The sequence below is a fragment of the Staurois parvus genome, unplaced genomic scaffold, assembly GCF_062004578.1.
Source record: "Staurois parvus isolate SC_StPar_1 unplaced genomic scaffold, SC_StPar_1.0 ptg000133l, whole genome shotgun sequence".
Lineage (NCBI taxonomy): Eukaryota > Metazoa > Chordata > Amphibia > Anura > Ranidae > Staurois > Staurois parvus.
Window position 1 is genome coordinate 12,759,963 of NW_028317929.1, and position 24,935 is coordinate 12,784,897.

The window sequence follows — 24,935 nt, forward strand, 5'->3', positions numbered from 1 at the left end:
TCCACCCAACATGTTTTACACTCGAGTGTTAAACCGCATTGGGTAGAGTGTAGAGATTTGACCCCTAAAAATGTGCTAGAGTGTGAAATGCTTTGGGTAAAGTTTAGAGTACTGACATCAAGCTGCAACAAACTGTTTTGTACTGCATGCAGATATTTTGAACTAAAATATACACTATGGAAGTTATACTTGGCTATGTTTGGTAGGCATCTACCCACCAATCAGCCACACTCTATATTCATCTACCCTGGACCGTAAAGATCTAGTCAGTGGATTAATTTAAAGGGACCGCTTCCATGCTGCTTATAACTTTTGGCATCCACATGTTCCAGTGAGTGTGGAGTGCTAGTGGTGGTTTTGGCACAGTGGATTTTTACAGTGTAATTTACACATCTTGAGTGAAGTAGAGGAGGAATTTATGCACCATATGTTCAGGAATTGGTGGACCTATTATACACACACAGATATATGGAATATAAATTGGTCTCATATTTGTTCATCTTTTTTCACACATCTTTTCTTGTAAATTTAGTTTTGTATAATATTTTTTTACTTGCACTGAAGTTTTTTCCCTGATTAATGGTATATAATTTTCTTTATTTTCAAATTTAACGGTGCACACATATAGAGTGCTGTGAAAACGTTTTTCGTCCCCTTCCTGATGTATAAATGATTCAGATCATTAAAAAAAAAAAATCAATATTACACAAAGATAACCCAAGTAAATATAAAATGCAGTTATTAAATGATGATTTTATTTAATACAGGAAAAAATCTGTCCAAACTTGCCTTGCCCTATGTGAAAAAGTAGTTGCCCCCTAAACTCCCTGCTGCATAACCCAAGTGCATTTGGGCTTGAGCTCACAAACTGATGGCTGGACATTCTCTTTCAGGATTTTCTGGTAGAGCACAGAATTAATGGTTCCATCAATTATGGCAAGTTGTCCAGGTCCTGAAGCTGCAAAGCAGCCCCAGACTATTACACTACCACCACCATGTTTGACTGTTGGTATGATGTACTTTATATGAAAATTACTTTTTCACAGGTTTGAACAGCTTTTTTCGCTTAATAAATGAAATCTTCATTTAAAAAGTGCATTTCATATTTACTCGAGTATCTTTGTGTAATACTAAATTTGTTTGATGTTCTGAAACATTTAAGAATGACAAGTGCACAAAAAATTAAAAACAGCAAGAAGAGGGCAAATACTTTTTCATAGCACTGTATCTCTACACAAATAGAACACTCAGCAGATGATAAATTCTGGGGTGGGTATTAAGGAGCACCTAGTATAAAAGTTACATTATAACACAGTTCATAGGGCCATTAAGGTTTAAGAGTTTTTATCAAACTCCAACATAAATCTTCTATTGCATGTCATTGTGATCATCATAACATCCAGAGCTCAAGCCCTAAGGAAGGGGTCTTTACCCCAAAATGCATCACATGTATTTGATGCTCTTAGCCAATAAACGGTTCAAAAAGACCTCTTAACAATATGAACTTTTGTATGAGGCGCTCCTCAATATCCATCCCAGGGATCATCTCCTAGAAGTTTGAGTATGACTGTGTACCAGGTGATGAGAATCACCGGTTTCTTCTCTTGCTCTATTTTGTAGAGAAGTCAAGGCAGAATACACACTGGGGACGTCTCTTTCACCTTACCATCTAAGCATGAGATCTTAAGAGAGAATTTTGTTTTCTGGAAGAAAGACCTTAGCCTGGGCTGTGTCCAGAATGAGGTCTAAGTATTCTCGGTACAAAAAAAGGATGGAGAGCAGATGTTTGAAAGTTGAATACCCAACAGAAAGCCTGAAGCATCTGAATAGTTCTTTGGACATTTGTAGATAGTTGAAGAGGAGAGGAGTATCTCAGAAGAAGGTTTTCTATGTATCATGTTATCTGAATTCCCAGAGTTCTTAAGAGGGCAAGAAGAGGTGCAAATACCTGTGTGAATACTCTGTGTGCAGAAGATAGGCCAAATGGCATTGCAACAAATCGGAATTGTATGTCTCTTATTGTAAAGTGCAGGAAGCTTTGATGAGGTAGGTAATTAGGAATATGTAGATAAGCAATTTGGATGTCTACTGATGCTAAGTATACCCCTTGACTCAGAGAGGCAATACCTGACCTTACAGACTCCATAAGAAACTTTGAGATGTGAAAGTACTCATTTAGGGATTTTAAATTTGGATTAGGACGAATAACCCCTTTGGGTATTGACACCATGATCAGGTTTGAATAGAATCCTTTGAACCTGTCCCCTGGAGGGGTACTAGAATGACCATTACCTGGGCAAAAGATAGTTCAGCGTGACCTGCAGATCTGACAGTCCTTGAGAAGATTTAGGTTGGTATGAGAGAAGAAAACGATGAGGTGGTTTTACCTATATTTTATACCCCTTTGAATCCACCAATTGAACCCACAAGTCTGGAACGTCTGTGACCCAGAGAAAGGCAAATATAACACGCTTTCCCCCGCTCTTAAGAGTGAAAACACCCCTTCATTGTGAAGACAGTTTTGGGTTGAACTTGGCAAGTTTTTTGAGTCAACTCTTGCGTCAAAACAAAAAACTGAGTGGTTTTAAAGACATAGCCTGAGGAAAGTGATAAGGCACTTTTCTTCTTGAGGAGGTAGATGTCCCCAAGGAAGGGTGTTTAGAAACTTTCTGTTGTGGAAGAAGTACTACTTCTGTGATATGTCTGATGAATTTGGCAAGTGCCTCATCAAACATCCTCCTTCATAGAGCACACATGTGAGATGCTTGTAAGCAGCTTCAGCAGTCCAGACTTTTAGCCATAAGATTCTGTACATATGGGAAGAAATGAGAGCCATTTTGGAGATCTGTGTCATGACTTGTTATAAGGAATCAACACAAAAAGGGTAGCAGTGTCTCTAAATGTTAGCAGAATCTTTAAATGAAGGAACATCATCTACAGACACAGTAAGATATTTGTTCAAGACTGAGACAGCAGGGTATACTTATAGTACGTACGTACTTTTTTTTATTGAACTCTTTTTTTCACTGGATAGAGTTTGGCAATGAGGGATGAAAATCTTTTCAGGGTTAACCCAATCGTCGCAAATTGTACATTCTACCTGAAAATGAATGAGGAATGTCTTTTTTGATTAACCTGGTTCTGTTAGGCCCCAAGGAGGCATAACAAGTGGAGAATCAACTTTGGCAATGCCGAGGAGTTTGCGCACAGCAGAAGTGAGCATATCTACATTGGCAAGCATCTTGCATGAAGCCATTACAACAGCTGTATGAGAGGCAGGGGGTGAGAATTCTTCTGTGACCTCTTCAAACACTGCCTCTCAATCCTGTTCATTCTCCTCAATGTCAGTATCCTCTAAAAGGAGTCATTTCACTTTCCGATTCAAGGAAAATAGCAGAAGTAGAGAAGGAGCTTGGCACTTTTGTGCTCTGGACAGTGATGGCTGTATTATAGCAGTTAGTAGGTCCGAGAAAGCCTGACATAGTTGCAGAAACATCTGCCTTGGTCAGGTTGGTCACATGTTGTGTGCCTGAGGAGTTAGAATTGATTGCAGAGATTAGTGCAAGGGAAGCTTTGTTACTCTAAGCAGTTTGAGCGTTATGCAGACCCTCGGCAGAGCGAATGTTCTTCTGAACGTTTGCTGTGGTTTCCTTGTGCGTGGTTTCCACCATTGCTATGGGTGAGGGTGTTTCCTTATGGGTACTCATGGCGGAGGATGATGAAAAGGGGTATGTCCGAGAAGGATTACACAGTGAGCCAGGTGTAAATGGCCCAATAGCAAAGTCCTCATGGAAAAGTGTGGTAGGAAGCGAGTACCTTATAAAGGGCTCCAGACAGAAGTGGTGGTAATGGTTTAACCTGTGGTTTGATGTAACAGGTGGATGTCATCCACCTGAGACTACACTCTGAATAGTAGAATTTATTGTCAACTTTGAAAAGCTTAACACTGCTTAAGTGAATAAATTTCAAATACAAGTCCCAGTTCCCTTAAAGTTTTATTGTAGAACAGATGCTAATTTGGAAAAATGTAAATAGTGAGGCTACAGTATCAGTCTAGTGCAGGGTAAACCTGTCTTATCTGTTCATATCGCTGGTCTCTAATCAGGGTCCAGGCTTCAACCATCACAGTAGCCATACCCCCTGGAGGGTTCTTCAGGGTCTGGGTTCCATAGAGATGGACCAAGGCCCTGGACCTGTATAGAACACTGTGACAACTGAAAAGGTCCATAGCCTTAGGACACTAGCAAAAAATTGAGCTCTCATGGAGTGAAGTAGGGTTATAGGAGTACAACAAGGGGGGCATGACCAGAAAAGCTTTGCCAGTGTCCAACTGTCTGAAGGTACCAGCCTAATCCAGACTCTAAAAATATCCCGCCTTTGTCTTGTACTGTGCGATTAACATAAGTGTATATAGGCCCATTACAGTTTGTTTATTAATTATCTTAATCCAGTTTAAAGGTTTAGCTCCCCAAACTCTGCAGCTCTGAATAAAGTTGATTAATGCCATTGCTATAAGTGCAGGTAATTTACATACCTCTCAAAGCCCGATTTGAATACTCCCAGGATATTGCTAAGATACTGCTAAGTGATGCCTAGTCGTTACTGCTCACCCCAACCATCACAGGAGTGAGCTCTCAAATACTGAGCTCAGAGCTATTGCGTCAGGAGAGAGAAAGATAATGTTAGGGGTTTGAATCAGAGAAAAAACTCACTCTTGCGATTGTGGAGGTGAGCAGTGCTGACTAAACCTCACTTAGCAGCACCCCAGCAACATCCGGGGAGTATTCCAGTAATTGTTTGTTAGGTATATAAATGGCCTACACCTATTCAACTTTATTCAGTGCTGCACAGTTTGTGTAGTTTATCTACAGACTTCCCTTACATGCTTAGCCAATTTTTTGTAAAAGGTGAACTAACCCTTTAATAAAAAGCTTATTGTACTTTCCTTTTTTGGTTCCTAATTTCACTTTGGCAGAAGGCAGCTTAATATCACGTTTCTTTCATATGCCAAAGTACTTGGAGGAAATTCATGCATTTGGGAGAGAGAACTACAAATACAAAGTACCAAAATGCAAAGCAGCAATACAACTAAAACACCATGACAAGATATTTTTGAGAGTGGCTGAAAAGGCAATATAGGCTTATGTGTTTGCATGGAAACAATTGAGTACTGTCCGTGATACTTTTTTTATTTGCACTAACATACAATTTTGAGGACAAGCTTTCAGGGAGTGTCCCCTTCTTCAAGGTCCAAGCAGTACTGCTTGGACCTTGAAGGAGGGGACACTCCCTGAAAGCTTGTCCTCAAAATTGTATGTTAGTGCAAATAAAAAAAGTATCACGGACAGTACTCAATTGTTTGTCGCAAATGCACTAATACGGCTAAAATCACCTCAAGCAAAATGTGTTTGCATGAAAATTGAAATAAAAATGAAAATTACAATAATAGAAAGTTTATAGTAAAAATGTAATAAAGCATTGCTTAAAGGTGAAGAACCTACTAAATAGCTGCTGCTGTGCAGTTTGCAAGATGCAGAATGGCTTTATTTAGGAAAAAGAATGGCATTAAAAAGACACAAATTGTGGAGGGTTGAGGAGAGATGACACACCCACCTTTCTCTGTGGAATGCGTTGTGTGGAAAAGCGTTAAAGGCCTCTCACTGCAGGAAGGCGGCTTTGAGTCAGTGCTCCTTTTACGAGACAAATGCAGCTGGGAGTTTGTCTGTGGCATCTCCGGCACTGTGGAAAACATCTATAAATAAAATGAGATTCAAAAGGTCAGCTGTTTATAAAACACATAGGGGAAATGGAAGAAAACTAGTTGAAACACATTTCTAATAAAGTATATTGCTATTAACTCTGTCATGGCAGCCAGGTCAATAGTCCTGATCCAGGTAGCACAAAGAAAACTATGTTAAAAGCAACACTGAACCTAAAATACATGTTACTTTAATGCAGTGTTTCTCAACTCCAGTCCTCATGGACCTCCAACAGGTCATGTTTTCAGGATTTCCCTCAGATGAAACAGCTGTGGTAATTACTAAGGCAGTGAAACTGATCAAATCACCTGTGCAAAATAATGGAAATCCTGAAAACATGACCTGTTGGGGGTCCATGAGGACTGGAGTTGAGAAACACTGCTTTAATGGAAGAGATGCCACAGTTGTCCATACCTGTGCAGAATACGTCTAAAGTAAATTTGTTTGAGATCTCTGCAAAGATTGTCCTGTTTTTGTCCACCAACATTTTAGATTGATGTCCACACTGATATGAATCAAAATAAAGATGAAACATGTATGTTTCTTTCCAGTGATCACCAACAATCTCTCTCGAAAGATAGGGTTCCTCAGAACCTGCCAATACTTCCTAGATCACTGTAGATTAACCAAACCAGTAGCAGATCAGCCCACCCAACTACTAAGAAAAAGAAACTTTGTACAGCATCCTCTTCAGGTGTTTTTACACTAAAAATATTCACAAATACTTAAACTGCAAGAGCTATCATATCTTTTTGACCCATGAGATTATCTGCAGAAGCTATACTATCTGTATGACACAGGACACATCTGGCTAGACAAAGAGACATGATTAATATCGGCCATATATGCATCAGTTTTTCATCAAACTCATGCCTCCCTACTTTCTGAAATGACATAAGGAAACATCCTTTTGTACAAAGTATCTAGGCAAAGGCCACACCCCTGCCAAGCCCCAATCACCAATTATGAAGACTCCAAAGAATATGCAGAAAATGATTGTTTATACCCACAGGTGATTTTTTCTCTCCAATATTTATCATTTTATGTTTTTTTAAAATACGAAATTAAATGATTTAGAAGTTGGATATCATTTTTTGTGCAGTAAAAGACTTTAGGCAATTAATTAGTAAATAGTTATAGAGTTCAATACATCAGACCAAAATGAGGGACAACTGAGAATAAAAGAGGGCCAGAGGGGTTTCAATGCAAAAGAGTGACAGTTGGAAGCTATGCAAACCTTTGATCCTACTATGTAATCAAACATGTTGAAAGCTCTCACTTGATTCAATGCTAACAGAAATCTTTTTTGTCAGATGTTGCCCTGTGAAAATTATTAATTTTGTTTCAATTGATTGGTTTGTTAGATCTTCAAGGACACAAATCATGATTCATCTCTACCTAAATTAAGTAAAATTATATTAGGATAATCTCTTATGTGTTCTTTAAACAAGCAAATTCAAAATTTCTAACCCATTGTTTTTATCTTCAATTTGGTGTTGTAAAGTCAAATAAAAGAATATAAATAATGACTAAAATAATTGATATTAGCCAGATTTTAACAGTTCATTAAAGAGTAAATATGTGAGTGACCAACAGTATAGACACAGAATATTAATGTCTAGTTATTGACCTTTACCCTCAAGCTAACAGTATCCCTAAACTTTAGGCAAAATTTAAACTTACGAGCATTTAATCATTTCAGTTTTGCAAGATATAAACAGAACCATTTGTAAATTGGGAAAGCATCTGATCACACCGATCTTGGTGAGATTAGATAATGTAAGGGCAGAGGCGAGATTTAGAGTCTCATAGACCCCAGATTTCTTAAAAAAGAATATATGATAATGCCCATTGAAGTTATAGGGGATATTTGCATTCCCTGTGATAGCATTAAAAGTCATTAAAAAAAAAAAAGAAAAAATAAAAAAAGAAGAAAATGAAAAGGGACAGTGTAAAAATAATAAGAAAATAAAATCAAAACAACTTAAAAAAAAAATAAAATAAAAACAATTCACCCTCGTCGCCCCCCCCCCCTGCGTGCACGAGCATTGACCATGTGGCGGTATGTAAAAAGCGGTTGCACCATGCATGTGAGGTATCGCCGCGAACGTCAATTCAAGGGCAGTAATTCCAACACTTGATCTCTGTAAACCTAAAACGGTAGCTTGTAAAGGCCTTTAAAGCGTTGGCTATGAATATTAAAAATGTATGCAGTTTGTCACCATTGCACGGGGTATGCGCAGTTTTAAAGCATGTCATGTTTGGTATCTATTTACTCGGCATAGCATCATCATATTCATATACAATCAGTTAATGTTCATGGAAGTATTTTTACCCGGCATGAATCCAGTTTGGTCAGGCTGTATAAGAGATAGGATAACCTGACTGATGTTTAAGGCCAGAATTTTAGCCAAGATCTTATTACCTACCTGTAATAGGGAGATAGGGCAATAGGATTCTGGGAGGGAAGGGTCCTTGCCAGGTTTAGGAATCACTGTAATCAGGGCTTCTCTCATAGAATCCAGCAGGACTCCCTCTTTGAAAATGCATTCATAGAGGGATTGCAGTTCCGGAATCAGGACTGCCGAGTATGTGGAATAGAAATCCAGGGGGGAGACCGTTCTGGCCGGGAGCCAGGGTAGAAATAGCCATGGCGATTTCCTCTGCGGAGATGGGGACCTATAGGCATCATCCTGGTATAACCATTCAAAGAACAGTGATGTACCAGTACATCACTGATCCTTGTTGGCTAAATATGCAATTTTTTTTTTTAATGCAGCCTGTGGGCCAGAAAAGAAGTGTGTGGTATGCCCACCATTAGAATATACCGCCCTGTATCCATCCATTTCTAATGGTGGGCACACAGTAGGTCGCACGTTGCCACATGCGCCAATTCCAAGATTTTACAAATGTCTAAATGCTGGCATGCTTGAATAAAAATTGTCCACGTATAAGTGGTAACCCATATGGAAAAAGGATGACATCAAGTCCCAAACTATCTTGCCACTGCTCCCCATGTAGTCTGGGCATCTGGGGGGCTCCACGTGACTATCTTTTCCCTCGTAAATCCAACATTTATATATATAGCCTGTTGCCCTCTCACAGATCTTATACATCTTGACCCCATATCTGGTACGCTTGCTGGGGATAAATTGTTTGAATGCAAGGCTGCCAGAAAAATCAATGAGGGACTCATCAATGCAGATGTTTTACTGGGGAGTATAGACATCTGGAAATTTTTGGTTAAGGTGATTTACGAGGGATCGAATTTTGTGCATCCGGTCAAATTCAGGGTCTCCCCGAGGACGACAGAGTGTGCTGTCATTGAAATGCATAAAACACATTATGCTCTCATCTATGCCTGGCCATGGCAGCAGAGAACACGGGCATATAATGAATCGGGTCTGTGAACCAATACAACTGTAATTCATTTTTTTTAGTAATGCCCATGTTGAGGATTAGGCCAAAAAAAAATTTAAATTCGGAAACCGTAATGAATTTTCATGCGAATGGTCTGGCAAGGCTTGGATTTGGGTTGGCGGCGATAAATTGTTGTGCATATAAATTGCTTTGATCCACAATCAATGCATACAGATCTTCTGTGAAAAACAGCTCCAAAAAATCAAGGGGAGTAGTCAAATTTGCTGTTTCCATCTGAATTCCAGGTTGGGCAGTGAATGGGGGAAGTATGGGAGCTGCAGAATTTGTGGGCTATCAATCGGGATTTCCAAGCACATCCGGAAGGATACTAGGGGATCTTCGGGCCTGTGTGCGAAATTCTTGCTGTTTGCGGGACAATACTTGTGCTCGCCACCGCACCACTTTGTACTGCACTTATGGGACTCACAACGTCACCAAGTGATACACCAGTGCTGGTATGTGAAAGACCAGGATGTACTAGGCCACTGGTGCCCGCCAGTTCACCAAAAGGTAGCGTGGCACTAGTACTGGCACTCTGCTGCATATGAGAGTCATCAACATTTACCGGCAAGTGCGAACAGATATCAGGCCTGATCCTGTGAACACTGTGGTTTTGTGTGCAATGAATCAAGTGACAGTGACCTGCTGACACTGCACTTGCTGAGGGAGAAGGGGGGGGGGGGAATAAGCATAGGGGCTAAACTCAGGTGCTGGCAGGTGCCAGGGCTGATCCGGCTAACACTTTGTTTTTGGGGACACTATACTAATGTGAACGCTGGTGTAGTGCTGATTTGATCAAAGATATTGATCCGTTCAGACACTATACTAGAAATGGAGGTTTATTGTTTTATGAGCGTGTTCCTGGCAATCAAGGGGTTAAATGTGATTACTGGTGTACTGACGGGCAATCTGGGAGGGATGGGAAAACCACAGGAGCGCGAATCTCGTATATATACGTGATTTTGCGCACCCGTGCTGCCCTGTAGCAGTATTTCTGCTATAGGGCGGTCAGGAAGCTGTTAAAGAAGTGGCTTGCGTTACGGCACTGTGTTACTTTAACTGACAATTACACGGGCATGCAACGCTGCACCCAAATTAAATTTACGTCCTTTTTTTCCCCATGAATTAAGCTTTCTTTCGGTGGTATTTGATCCCCTGTGCGATTTTTATTTTTTGCGCCAAAAAAAAGCGACAATTTTGAGAAAAAAAACCTATATTTTGGACTTTGTTATTAAGCATGTCCAGTAAAAAATTTTAAAAATCAAATTTCATCATAAATTTAGGCCAACATGTATTCTGCTCCATGTATTTGCTAAAAAAAAATCCCAATACGTGCAAATTAATTGGTTTATGTGAAACTTATAGCGTTTACAAATGGCAGTATAGATACTGGAATTTTTTTATTTTTCATACTAATAATGGCGGTGATCAGCGACTTATAGTGGGTCAGCAGCGGACATTCTGACACTGGGGGCAATGGACTTGGTGTCACTGACTTCTCCAATGTCACCAATACAGTGATCAGTGCTAAAAAAAAAAAAAAAAAAGCACTGACACTGCACTAATGGCACTGGGCAGGAATGGATTAACATGAGGGGCAATCAAAGGGTTAACTGTGTGCTGGATTGTTTTACTAGGGGGCTGGGGGGTGTTCTTCACTGTAAGCACACTGCTCTGGATGGCGGTGCTCAGCCATCCAGAGCAGTGTGCCCAAACCGACAGGGAGGACTGTTGGTAAACAAAGCAGCCCTCTTCCCTGTCAGTGATCGCCGGCAATCACTGGGGCGCCGGCAGGTTATCACCGGCCGGGACCCGATAATTGACACCCGTGGCCATGAATGGCTCACACGCCCTCTAATCGGAGATGCAAAATGACATATATATATATATATATATATATATATACACACGATTTTGCACACAGGGGGCTCTCTGTAGCAGTATATCTACTATAGGGCGGTCCTTAAGCGGTTAAAGGATGGCCTAATTTGAGATATGGATATATAGTTAGGCATACCACTGGATACTATGCAACTTATGATATTCAACACACTGCAACAGGGTGAAACGTTACTTGTGTTTCCATTTTAGAGACTTTTCCAATTATTTAACAGTTGTGTATTCTTCAAAAAACACTATTTTTAAAATGTGTGAATAACTAAAATTATTATTTACAGGACTGAATTTGAAGTGATTTTGGCTAGTATTATATTTTTCGGATTGTGGTGATCATACCTTACCAATACCTGTGATGTGTACACACACACAAACACACACGCAGTTTTGATAATTACATACATTCAATAGAAGCACAGGGTTTAGGTACTTTTTATTAGAGGTCTTATTTTATGTGCCTTGACAAAATAGGTTTTAGTATCTAATATATTTTACGTTAACAGTAATTTCTATAGGTTTTGTTAAAAAATGTATTGTAAATTTATTAATTGGAGGATCTTATGTGCTACTAAGTATTTTCGAAGGTTAACTGCCACATTGCTAGAACCACCACAACCATTCTCTGAATGACTTTATTAGATAGTATTCAATTTTGTGTGAAAAGAAACATGCAACAAAGTTGAAGTTCTGCAAGTTACGAACCAAAAAATAAAACTTACCCGGACCCTACACCCAAAACTAAACAAATCAAAATTTCTTAGTAAACAGCTCGATACAAATGGCAGATGTTAATCTAATCTGAGAGCTATGATAATCAATTTAATTACAGCAAGATATGCAGATCTCTGCAGCTGAGCTACTTCACAATAATGAACTCTGGCTTGCCAGCTCTTCTTTTTAATCGTGAGTGATATAGGTCAGCTGATATTGGATAGCATAGTCATTGTGTCTGCCACTGACAATCTGTGGATTCAATCAGCACTGAACCAGTGTGCTTTGTGCATGATAATCCTCAAGGCTGCTGCCTGCAGATGTCTTCTAAATTTAAGAAGTAATAGGCTTAGGTCTTGATTATCACACCTTAGCACCAAGGAAATCAGATACATTTTATCCAAGCAGTGAAAATAGATAGAGAAATTCAATTCTATACTTTAAAGTGCTTGTAAACCTAATGTCCAACAATTATCAAACACACATCTCCCTACAGTTTGTGGAACAAACATGAAAAGCACATTATGTGTCCCTCAGTATTTTTATGTGTTTAAGCTCTGGTTCATACTGATGCGGTGCGAAATTTGCAGCATTTTCTGTGCTAATTCTACGCCGCATCAGAATTGCACCGTTCATGCGATCCACTGTGGGTGTGTATGTTAAGTTAAAAACACCCCGAAAGCGGTCCGCAAAATGCAGAATCGGATTGCATAGTTGTGAATACCCATGCGATCCAATTCTAGTACGGACCCAAAAAAAGGGTCCTGTATGTGATTGGTGCAGGTGCGGTGTGATTAGAGCCATACAGAATGTATGGCTCCAATCGCACTGCACACAAATCGCAAGTGATCTGCACAGGAATGTGGTGCGGTTCCTTTACGAATCACATGCGATATACCGCACCACATATATATCCCCAGGCTTAGTGTTACAGCCCGCTGAATATTTCTGAATCTGTGGGCGTGTCCATGAGGTCAGTGGACTTCCCTCCCAGCTGTACACACGCCATAAATCTCCATAGCGTGGCTTAATAGCACGCATGGTAGGGGGAGGCATGGCGACAATTTTTTTTTTTTTTGCAAGTGTCGGATTTTTTCACTGTAGCAAAATGGGGAGGATTACAGATGACAGGCTGCTCTTTTCCCGGCCAGACTATGGACAGGTGAGTTCTGCTACTTTACGGAGTTAGATGGCATGTTCAGTTCACTTTTGTTTTTTGGGGCTTACATCCGCTTTAAAGTATAGTAGTGTGTAAAATATCCTGTTTTCACAAATTTCATTATGTAGTACATAGACCATAATTTGCTTCTGTTCATTTTTAAAAGATATGAAGGACTTATATACTGGTCCACGCAAAAGAGGTTACCTAGTTGCAGGCAGAGCTTGGTAGGCCAAGTCAGGCCTTTTCTTCTTCTATGTCTCCTCTATACTCCAACATTAAATTTTCCCCGACTTTATTCCCATTCCTTCCCCCCCCAGGTTTTTTTGGCTGTTTAGGGCAAAATCTAATAAGGAGTGTGAGAATCCTTTGCAGGGCTATTGTATTGCTATAATATCTAATCATCATATTAAGCCATTAGTTTGGATTGTATTTAAGCCAGGAATAGAATTCACAGGGCAACAATCATGGTTAATACAGAGCAACCAAATTAACAGTAGCTGTTCGGACAAAATCAGAATGATAAATACCTAAATACCTTTTTCCCCGTTTTATAAATGACAGCATACCCTCCAAGCTCCTGATGAAGCTGAGAACAGGGAACTAGGGGAGGAGAAACAACAGAACCCTGAACTTCCCAGCCAATGGCTGTGCAGGGAGGGGGGGGCAGCCTGATCACTGGAGGAGAGCAAACACTGACCACACTGTGCTCTCCCATCTAGTGTGGTCAGTTTTTACAAGGAAAGCAGAGGGACTAACAGGAACACCGAGGATTTCACACAAAGGAAGCAATACAGAGAACAGGATACTTTGTACCATGTACTTGTACAGCTGACACAAATCAGGAATATGAAAAGTTGGGTTTACTTACTCTTTAAGCATCTAGACTGCCTCCCACATTTAAAGGTCTGAGAGTAAACTGATGAGTTGCTTTTAACACTATAAGACCAAGAATCAAAAGTGATGGGAAAAATGCCATCATAACTATTAAAACTAAGTAAATTTCTGGGCAAGATTGCAGGTCAGGGCTCCTACTGAGAAAAGAACAAAGCCAGAGATAGCTTTTTTTCTAACCTATTTTCTGTTATCAGTTAAGAAAACATGTTTTCATTCATTTAACCACTTTCTGTCTGCCCTATGGTAGATTTAGTACTACAGGGCAGATGTTCACAAACGCACCGCCAGAGCGCCGCTTCTGCTGTTACTGGACACAGCAGAAACTGATCAACATGTGCCACCCAATGGATGAGCACTGGCACCCACTGATCATTGAGGAGAGTGGCAGGACACAGCTTTGCCTATGTAAACAAGGCAGAGCTGTGTCCTGTCAGCAGCGATCTGCTAGATTTTGTTTCCCTGCAAAGCAGGTAATAAAATCTAGTAGATTGCATAGTAAAAACAGCACATTGTGTACACAAAACTCATAGCTAGGCACACATTTGATTGCCCTAGATGTTTAAACCCTTCCCAGCCAGTGGCCTTAATACAGTGACAGTGTATACAGTCATGGCCAAAAATATTGGCACCCCTACATTTCTGTCAGATAATGCAACACTTCACTCAGAAAATAGTTGCAATTACAAATGTTTCAGCATTCTCATGTTTATTTATTTTGTTTGTATTGGTAGGACACAAAAAAGTGGATAAACAAAAAGCCAAATAAAAATAACTGAAATCAATTGCTTCCTGTAGCCACCAATGAGTTTCTTACACCTCTCTACTGGCATTTTGGACCACTGTTCTTTTGCCAATTACTCCATGTCTCCCAGATTGGATGGATACTTTTCCCACCCCAGAATTCTTTGGTAGTCTTCAGATTTCATAATGCCATGTACACAGTCAAGACATCCAGTGCCTGAAGCAACAAAGCAACCCCAAAACATCAGTGAACCTTCACCATGTTTGACTGCAGGGACTGTATTCTTTTTTTTAAAGACCTCATTTCTTTTTCTGAAAACAGCAGAATGATGGGCTTTACAAAAAAGCTGAAATTTCTTCTGTCCACAGCAGATTCTCCCAAAAAGATTTTGGCTTCCTCAGGCAAGTAGTTTTGGCAAACTCCAATCTGGCTTTTTTATGTTTCTGTGTCAGCAGTAGGGTCCTCCTGGGTCTCCTACCATAGCATCCCTTTTCATTCAGATGGCGAGATATAGTGTGAGCTGACACAGTTGTACCCTGTGCCTGACAGTCAGCTTGCATTTGTCTGGAAGTTGATTGAGGTTCTTTATCCACCATTCGAACAATCCTTCGTTGCAATCTTTGATCAATTTTTCTCTTTCGTCCACGTCCAGGGAGATTAGCTACAGTATCATGGGCTGTAAACTTCTTCACAACGTTGCACACAGTGGACAAAGGAACATTAAAATCTTTGGAGATGGACTTGGAACTTTGAGATTTTCCAAGCTTTTCCACAATTTTTGTTCTCAAATCCTCAGACAATTCTTTGCTACTCTTGCTCTTCTTTATGTGCCTCACAGAGACAAACAGAAAGGTTGAGTCAGTTTTTCACCATTTTACCTGGTTGCCGATGTCATTCTACATTGTCAGCACCTGAAATAATCATGAAAAGGCCTAAACATTTGTAATTACAATTTTCTGGGTGACGGAATTCCAATATTTTTGGCCATGACTATTTTTTTTAGCACTGATCACTGTATAAGTGTCACTGGTTCCAACAAAGTGCCAGTTATTGTCAGACAAGTCGTTGATCGCTGCCATTACTAGTATTAAAAAAAAAAAAAAAATTCCAGTACATACACACCATTGTTTGTAGACGCTATAACTTTTGAGCAAACCAATCAATATTCGCTTACTGGGATTTTTTTTTACCAAAAATATATAGCACAATACATTTTGGCCTCAATTTATGAAGAAGTTTGATTTAACTTTTTTATTGGATAGGTTTTATAGCAGAAAGTAAAAAAACATTGTTTTTAAATATTTCTGTCTTTTTTTATAGCGCAAAAAAAAACCCCAAAAAAAAACATGATCAAATACCACCAAAAGAAAGCTCTATTTGTGGGGGGAAAATTATACAAAATGTAATTTATTTACAGTGTTGCATGACCTCACAATTGTTAGTTAAGATAATGTAGCACCATATAACAAAAAATGGTCTGGTCATGAAGGGGGGGGTTCAATCTTCCAGAGCTGAAATGGTTTAAGTGTGTGTGTGTGCGCGATTTTACCAGTACTATGTCAAGAGATTTAAAGCGGTTGTAAAGGCTCATGGCTTTTTACCTTCATGCATTCTATGCATGAAGGTAGAAAACCTTCTGTGCACAGAAGTGCCCCCAGCCCTCTCGCAATCTAGTGATGTGCACGACAGCCTTGGCTGTCCCGGGTCTCTGCCTCCTCATTGGCTGAGACAGCAAGCAAGAGCCATTGGCTCCCACTACTGTCAATCAGAGCTATTCAGCCAATGAGGAGAGAGAGGGGGCAGGGCCATGCCGCAGCTCCCTGTGTGAATAGACACATGGAGCAGTGGGTACCCCCATAGCAAGCTGCTTGCTGTTGGGGCACCCGAGAAAAAGGAGGAGCCAGGAGAGCCTGCAGGGGACCCGAGAAGAGGAGGATCTGGACTGCTCTGTGCAACCTTTAGTATCACTTTAAAATATACATGTATAAATATTATTTTTCTTGGGTTAACTGCAAATAAATTTAAGGTGAACAGTGCCAGGTAACTGAAGATCACTTCAGGATCTCTTTATTGAAATAAAAGTCTTAGTACCAAGCACTACAATGGCAGCAGGTTTCCTTTATTTCAGGTCATGAGATTAAGAGCTGTAGCACTACAATGGTGGCAGTAGTGGGATTGGGAGGATTGAGGATAAAAATACAGTGAAGAGTATACCAGCATGAAAACAATTTGCTATAATTTGAAGACAAAGTTACCAGGCTAAGATTGGAGAATCTGAGAAAAACCCCAGGATGCTCCGCTCCTTCTAGAGGTAAATAGACAAAGTCAATTATTTGCTTCAGAGATGTGTTTGATCTATGGTGAAATACAAATTCCAGTTTGTCAAGCCTGTAGATGAGCAGAATGAGAGCCAGATCAGAGAAATGACAAGAGTTGGCCCCTAGTATAAGTCGTATAATAACGGATCAGCACTGGCAAAAATACTCTGAAAATAATTATGAATGCAAGGAGAACAGAGGCTAGTGGAATGCTAGCAGAAAAAGCACCAGAGCAGGTAGAGTGGGGTGTCATAATTTCTTACAATGAACATACTAATATGATCAGCTAGAGATATTGATGTAACTAATGTGAATGAAAACAAAGACAAGGAAAACAGGATAAAAATTAAAATGTAAGAAGGAGAGCATGGAGGGATGACATACAGGGGAAACATCATAGTTGTATTTTTAAAGCTGATCTCAGGGCAATCCATCCCCCACCAATAAAAAATCCCCCATTTACATTTGTAAAAACTCAAATGCAAAATCCCCATTTATTTACCTGAATCCACGGTTACATGAAACTACACCATGAGTTATTCTTCCTCCAAACTATAGAAATAAAAGGGTGCCCACTGCTGGTGAAGTGGACACTTCCTATTTACTGTCCATTGCTGAGTTCTCACACTGTCCCTCACTTCCACAAAAGGGCACTACAGTGGATTACAAGATGGCAGTGAAAACCTGTTGAGTGAAAATCTGCTGTGGGGGTCTTTGAAAAAAATAAATAAAAAGGGAAAATGGTGATGAATGATGAAAACAGGTCAGGGGGTGATCTTTGCCTGAAGATAGACTTTAAATGTATAGTCATAGAAAAGTTGAGGATACTCAGTGGATAGTAAGGGAAAGCAAAGGGTCTGGCATGCCGTCTCTAAAAGTGAAAAAAAAACAACTTTATAATGGGGTAAAAGGGTTAGTGATACTTGATAGAAGCAGGCCGAAGAAGGCAGCTGTAGTCTTTAACCCCTTCATGCCTAAGGGTAAAACAAATCTTAATGCCTAAGCACAGTTGTCCAATGTTGACATGTGCTAGTAAAACTACATATCATCACAACCACTTTGTACATCCAACTGAATTATACCTTCTTTTTTTTTCCAGGACAAATTGGGCTTTCATTTGGTGGTAAATGGTAATAGTTATCTCCTGATTTTGTTTATTATCAAAAGGAAAACTGGCCCAAAATAGTAAATAAAAAAATTTATTTTTTTTTATTTAGCGGTTTGTTTCTTGTTACTACCATAACCTACCACCAACGGACAACCCAAAAATACATTTTCCAGCTCTTGACGATTGCAGCGATACCATATATGTGTATGTTGACCCAAACACTTACCCTGGCACTGAACTAGATCAAACCTTGACCTAGGAATTTTTTTTTTTAATTTTTCTTTTCTTTTATTATTTATTTAATTTATCTTTATTTTTTTTTCTCTATGGCAGGAGTTAAAGATACAATGTATCTCTCTCCTCCATTCATAAAGAAAAAAAAACAAGGTGGGTGGGCTATACAGTGACTGATCACTGAGTTGGCCAATTAGAGGCTATCACAGTGATCATGTGACTTGGAATCGGGAGTCATGGGTCCCGATCGTTAGAACAAGACCCGGGGCTCTCAGTGACACCCCAGTCTTTGTGCTGTGCGGCGCATTCCCAGCAGAAAGACTGGTATGCAAATATGCTTCCTCACAGGAAAAAGCCCAGTTCTGTGAGGCCACATATTTGTGTGACGTTGGTGTCAAGGGATTAAAGTGCACCTGCCAGACAGAAACAACATATTCTTAACATGCAGTAAAATATCTATGTGGCCATATTAGGTCAATGATGTCCCAAGCATCCCCGCCCCTTTGTATATGTTCAGCTGCAAGGGGGAAATCTTTCAACTACAGCTCATTGACCCAGCAATTGCAGAGAGATCTTGGGTTCGGACCAAATCCTAAGCACAACAAAGACTCTAAAGTCGGGTTTCAGCTGTAGTTTTTGTTATCAGTATAGAAACACCTGCTGTAAGTTTGCTTTAGAGGACTGACAGGGTACAAGATCTGCTCTCATGAAAAAAAAGCTCATTTTTCACTGCTTGCTTTGTACTCTTTGTAAAATTAATGTATCCCCAATCCTTATAGATACAGAGATAAATGAGGACTGTTGTAGGTTAACTTTAAAGCTTAACTTTAGTCAAGACTTTTTATTTTGTTTTGGATAAAGCAGAAAAGGTTTAGAGCTTCTGTCAACTGGTGTGCTTCCACATACAGTACAAGCACATAAAACAACCAGAGACGTGGTTTACGGATATCCAGTTTAACAGTTTCCCGAAAAACTGCTCTTTTTCCTAATCTCACAAGGCAGGGAAAAAAAAGGCACATCTTGACCAAAAAACGTGTTCTTGCAAGTCTGTCTATTTAGCTCATGCTCCCAGGGAATGCAACACATCTTCGAATTGAATGATAAATAGAAGCAGAGAGGAAAGCATATTTTACATGATCCTGCTTTTGTTAGGGTATTCTGGGAATGCAGGAAGGCGATAAATCAGTTTAACGTGTAATTTTCTGAAAAGATAGAGAATTTTGGCATCATATTCACTCACGGATATCAGTTACATCAATACAGATAACCTTGTGATGTAACCTTCATGAAAAGCACTTATTCACTCCACTGACAAGTCACCTTGTCATTTAAACTGTTAAATTAAGTATCACTGCTCAGTTCAAAATGGTAAAAATGAATCTTGTGCAATTCATCAGGCTGAAGGTTTATATAGAACAATGACTGCTTTTATTATCAGCTCTTCCTAAGATCCTCTCTTTCCCCAACAAGTCACCATAAACAATAGCGAGTTTATGCTCCACACTACATACAATAAGTTATAGCTTTGAGACAACCCAGATTAACCCTCCAGATGGGTTCACACATCTGCAGTACTTTCATGCAAATTTGTTAATGCTTGTTGCCCTAAGACAGCCTATTCATTTCAATAGGCTTCCTAGACCACCCAAAAAAGTTTTGGAACACATTGCATCTCCGGAAATGCCCACTATGCATTGTACTGCGCATCTTTTGGCAAAGTGTGTCAGATGCCATTAGGAATGAAGAACTCCACAGCAAACCAATGTACAAAATATGCATTGCGGTAACTCATGCAGCAATATGTGTGTCACCAAGAACAAAAGCTTTATCAATAAATAGTAAAAGGCGCTTGCTACACTTGCAGTTTACTACACTTAATGCTGCTGGCTTCTGTTCTCTCAATGTTTCTACCCTGAAATTCTGGTCTTCACAGGAAACAGTGAAGAACAGTGAACAGTGCAGTCTCCAGTCAGCCTGTTTGTTGGAAAAGGATGAATAGGAAGGAGCAGGGGAGTGTATTGCCATCTTAGACTATGGGACTGTGTGTTTCTATTGATGAGACACAATTCTAGTTCTTGCATGTAAGGGTGGCTTCAAAAGTTGCAGCAAAATAAAGGAGCCACCCTGAAACATGAATCCGGGGGCAGCGATAACTGCATCAGCCTAAATTGTAATATATGCAAGGATTAAGAAAAAAAAAGGCTGCACGTTCAGCTGCTGAAAGTGCTTAAAAACTGAGGGTTTAGTATCACTTTAACAACTTTTCCATTTGGTAAAAGCTATGAAAATAATAATAGCTATTTTCAAACCTACATGTTTTTAACCACTTCCCGTCCGGCCCATGTAGATAAACGCCCCCTCACACCCATTGCCTGTGCACGCACCCTGGGAGCGCGCGGCACCACTCCGGACACAGCGGAACAAAGATCGCTGTACGAGACCTCTGTGTGAGGTCCTGATTCATGTGATCACTGATTGGCCAGTCAGTGATCACATAATTAGTAGTAAACAAGACGTCACTTTCTGACATCATTGCTCACTACTTGTGAAATCTGTGAATGAACACAGAGGTCACACATGGTACAAGTCTATTCACAACAGCCTTGTACCATGTGAAAAGCTGTGACCAATCACAGCTCTCACAGTATTTCTCAATGGCTGCAGGAATGCAGCCAGAGAGAAGGAAAAATTATTGCTTTTACAGCCTTTACGGGTGTAAAAGCAGTGTAAAAAAAGAAAAAAAATATTCATCACCCCCCACAAGTAGTACAGTGGGCCAGCTTATGATATATAATTCCTTGAATGTGATGCTTATATAAAAAGAAAAGTCACAATGCAGTGAGAAGTTCTTATCTGTGTATTTGTTCTACATCAGTGACTCATAGTACTGAAGCAAAAGGATCAACACAACAGCCATTTTCAGTTTCTATCATGACAGATTTCCTATAAAAACTTTTAAGCTGAACAAAACTCAGAAAACAAAAAAATTACATGGGGGTATTTTAAGAGAAATGTAAAGTTTCATTTGCCAAAAAATTCTTCCTTCTTCACCGACTACAGACTATAGCGAGGTACAGAAACACAAGTGAAAGAAAAAAGCTCAGGGAGAGATACACAATGGAGCTCATTAAAATGCACAAAGAGGAAACACGTTTAATTCACAGCACTGGCTAAAAGGAGAAAAATAGTGGAATAACAATAATATTATATAATGTTCTAAAACTGAACAATGGAGGCAGAATCTAAATAGAACTTATAGAAAATTGTAATTCTGCAGAAATGATAATGTTGGCAAAAAAGCTTATTAGAAAGTACGATAACTAGTTGTTTGCCATAAAGTTAGAAAATGTCAGGGCTCAGATTCAAAATTAGACCTAACAGAGGGGGGTCCAGAAGTGATGTTCCTGGATTATTAATGTCATATAAGACATCTTGTGGTATCTCCTCTTGGGGAAGTGCTTCTGAAATTAAACATGGGGCAAGAGTTCACTCTAAAACAGTTAATTGCCACTTATGCCTTGCTAATGATTTTCTTCACAGTGGCAGGAAATACAAGTTGAACAACACCTTATTATATAGAATAGGGGGTTTACAACTGAACACACACACACACACACACAAGACTTGAATAATGTGTTGAAGATACATAGTACATAAACACAAACAATTTTTGCTCAGTTTTAGTTAACCCTATGACACTTGAAAGTAGAACAAAAGGGGAAAAAAATGTTTTCATTTTGGACAGAGTGGTGGAGGTTTAACCCCATCATATTTTTTTTTTTTTTTTTGCTATCTTTTTCTCCCATTGCAGAGATTTCCCTTTACTTCCTGTCCCATAGCCAAACAGGAAGTGAGAGAAAATCTCTGCAAATTAGGAGAATTCTTTGGGGAGCCCAAGGTCACCAGAAGCAGTGTCCCCGTTGAAAAATGTCCCCTCTGTTACTTTTCTGGGGACAACCCAAAATTTGGGATTTTCTTTTACTTTCATTTTCAATGATAATGGTAAACAGGGCAAATAGAGAGGGTGAATCTCCCTACCGAGGGCACAGACTGCTAGAAAAACTGACAAGTGTTCTAATCCCTCTGCACTCCATGTATTTTAATACATGTATCCCAACAAAAGGCAAGACAAGTATCCCAATGCCATCTTATGGCTGCTGACAGACTGCTACAGACAGAGAAGAACACAGTTTTCAACTGGGCACAATGGTCAACAGTCCGTACCAAAAGCAACAAACTAAAAATATAACAAGAAAGCTAAAATATTTTGTTGCTCTCAAAAGGTGTGGAAAATAAAAAATACACTTTTTCTAGATGCTAATGATATTGTCATCATTGCGCAACAGTTTTTATAGTGCATGCTCAAGATTTTTATAATACATGTTCAAGGGGCTATAACAGATGAACACTGAAAATTTACTATAAAAAATTATTTAGCCTAGTAGGAAATTTTGAGGAGCATGCAAGGAAAACCTGATCTAATGTTCAAATACTTCAGCATTTTTGAAATTATACAGAATAGTGAGAAAATTAGTTTGGTAAAATATGTTAGCTTTTAATAGTAAGATAGTTTTGTGAAAAGAATAAACAAAATCCAAATAAACTGACTTTACCGTGATCTCTCGCTACTGTTCAGCTATGCCAAGGCACAGTGCTATGATGGCTTTATGATGTCTTTGAGTTACCTTTGGATTCCGGGTACTCAAATCTTCTATAAAAGACCTGAAATGCTACTGTGGAAATACCAGGATCTATCCAAAACCTACAAATAGGCTCAGGCTACATTATACTCCCCCCAGTTCTTCTGAAAGATTAGGAAAAGAGCCAAACCATGTTGCCAAGACAATCTAGATAATGAAGGCTATACAAAGACTACAGTGAACCGAGACACTGAAGCCTTCAAGGAGAATGAGTCCTCAGAGACTCTCAATTAAATACACAGTTTTAGTGTTATTGATAATGCTATCAAAATTTTGGAAGGTATAGTTGAAATTTCATTAATAGCCAACAGTGATTTAACTTTGCTGATTGCACTGTATGCTGTTGCTTATTGCCTCTCAGCTGATGTATGCAAAGGCTACACATTGATCTGCTTATGGCCCAAAATGAACTCTGAGCCATGCCTGCATTGATTAATAGAAGATTATCAGTCTTAAAATGCAAGTTCATGATTCACTTAATCAATAATGAACTTTTAGGCTGATGTCACTGCATTCTCCAATACTTCCGACTACAAACCCTTGAAAACATCTATAAGCCTCTTGGCAGTCTGCATGCATAAACACCCCATCCTAAGGAATACTCTTGGCCTAATTACATGTTTGATGTCTCTTTCTTGGATTTTATTCTGTCAAATCACTTTGTCCTTGTGGTTTCCACTAATCTAGTCAATGTAATCTGGTCATTTATGGTTTGGCCTTATGCCCAGTCCATTCAGTTTGTAGGAGGTACATTGCCAGAACTTCAGATTTCACAGTATTCAATTCATACCACTTATCAATTTACTGTATATATTACTCCTGGGCGATTATGTACCCCTACAGTCTTAAAGAGCACCTGTCATACTGTCATGGAAATTTTGTATTGTTGGTCGAACTTTAAATGTGTCATATATTCGTGTTATTCATATGTCTCTCGTGTGGCTTAATTAAAGCTCTGAAGGCTGCAATTGGGCCATGCGCATGTACAATGTATGTATTACAGTACTCAGCTTGGTAATGGATGAGATGGCAGATCTGCGCTTATAGACCGGCGTGTATACCACCACGGAATTCGATGCGAATGCTGCTGTCAGTAGACCGTGGGCCTGTATCCACATATCAGCAGCATAGTACCACGTGGGCTTCATAACGCAAGGCGCCAAGCGGTGTGAACTCCACGTGTAGGCTTATGCATATCTTACAACCCATTACTAATCTGAACTGTATCTTGGATGGATGTGTTTTAATAAAGATCGTATCGGGCCCATCCAGGTACAGACTGATATTTTTAGGAGATGCTTGTGCAGAGAATTTACATACCAATAGAAGCTAGTAGGACAGGAAATATGACCTCAGATGGCTCATAGGGGGGAAGGGGAGGAAGTCTGCTGACCTCAGAAGACTCATGGGGGAGGACCAGTGATAGATAATAGGAAAGGCTATGCTCCAATTGGAATGTACATCCTGTGTATAGGCAATCCCCATTGCATTGTTCGGTGGGAGGGGATTGACTTTATTCATGTGGGGGGCATGTGTGTATTTTTAATAAAACAGAGAGCTGGGTCTAAAATCAGCCCTTATGTGGATTGCAACCAGCCTTAGAGTGTCGTGTGATCATTCTAGGGTAACGGAGCTCCAATCACCCACATTTCAACAGAACCAAAGTATTTGGATGGGCAGGAATCGTGTAGTTTAGCTGCAGTCGTGGTAAGCGAGATTCGCACAGCTTTATGGGGGATTTCTGCGCATCCAACTGCGAGTACTCACGGTAAGGAGAAATTCGTTAAAGCGAATTTCCAAGACAGTTTGGCGAGCCTGGTGGATACTAACGCGTATTCTTGCGTAGCTAACCAAGAACGAGGGGGGAATGAACTATCATGAACTAGCAAAAAGTATGCCGGCACATTTCAGGTCTCTCTGCCATTAAGAGGATCGCTTTTTGCGTGTTCGTGTGGCTGATTTCGCTCTCTGTTAGCTAACAAGAAATACCG

General features: G+C 39.7%; 1 protein-coding gene across 3 annotated transcripts in view; it reads right to left on the minus strand.

The window, feature by feature from the left end:
- The window catches only part of ARHGAP26 (Rho GTPase activating protein 26), a 643,079-nt gene that overhangs the window by 184,554 nt on the left and 433,590 nt on the right, over positions 1–24,935 (minus strand). For all 3 annotated transcript variants that reach the window (XM_089673029.1, XM_089673028.1, XM_089673027.1), the window contains exon 19: positions 5,614–5,752. In XM_089673029.1, the coding sequence (XP_089529155.1) occupies positions 5,614–5,752 (139 nt within the window). The remainder of the gene's footprint in view (positions 1–5,613; positions 5,753–24,935) is intronic.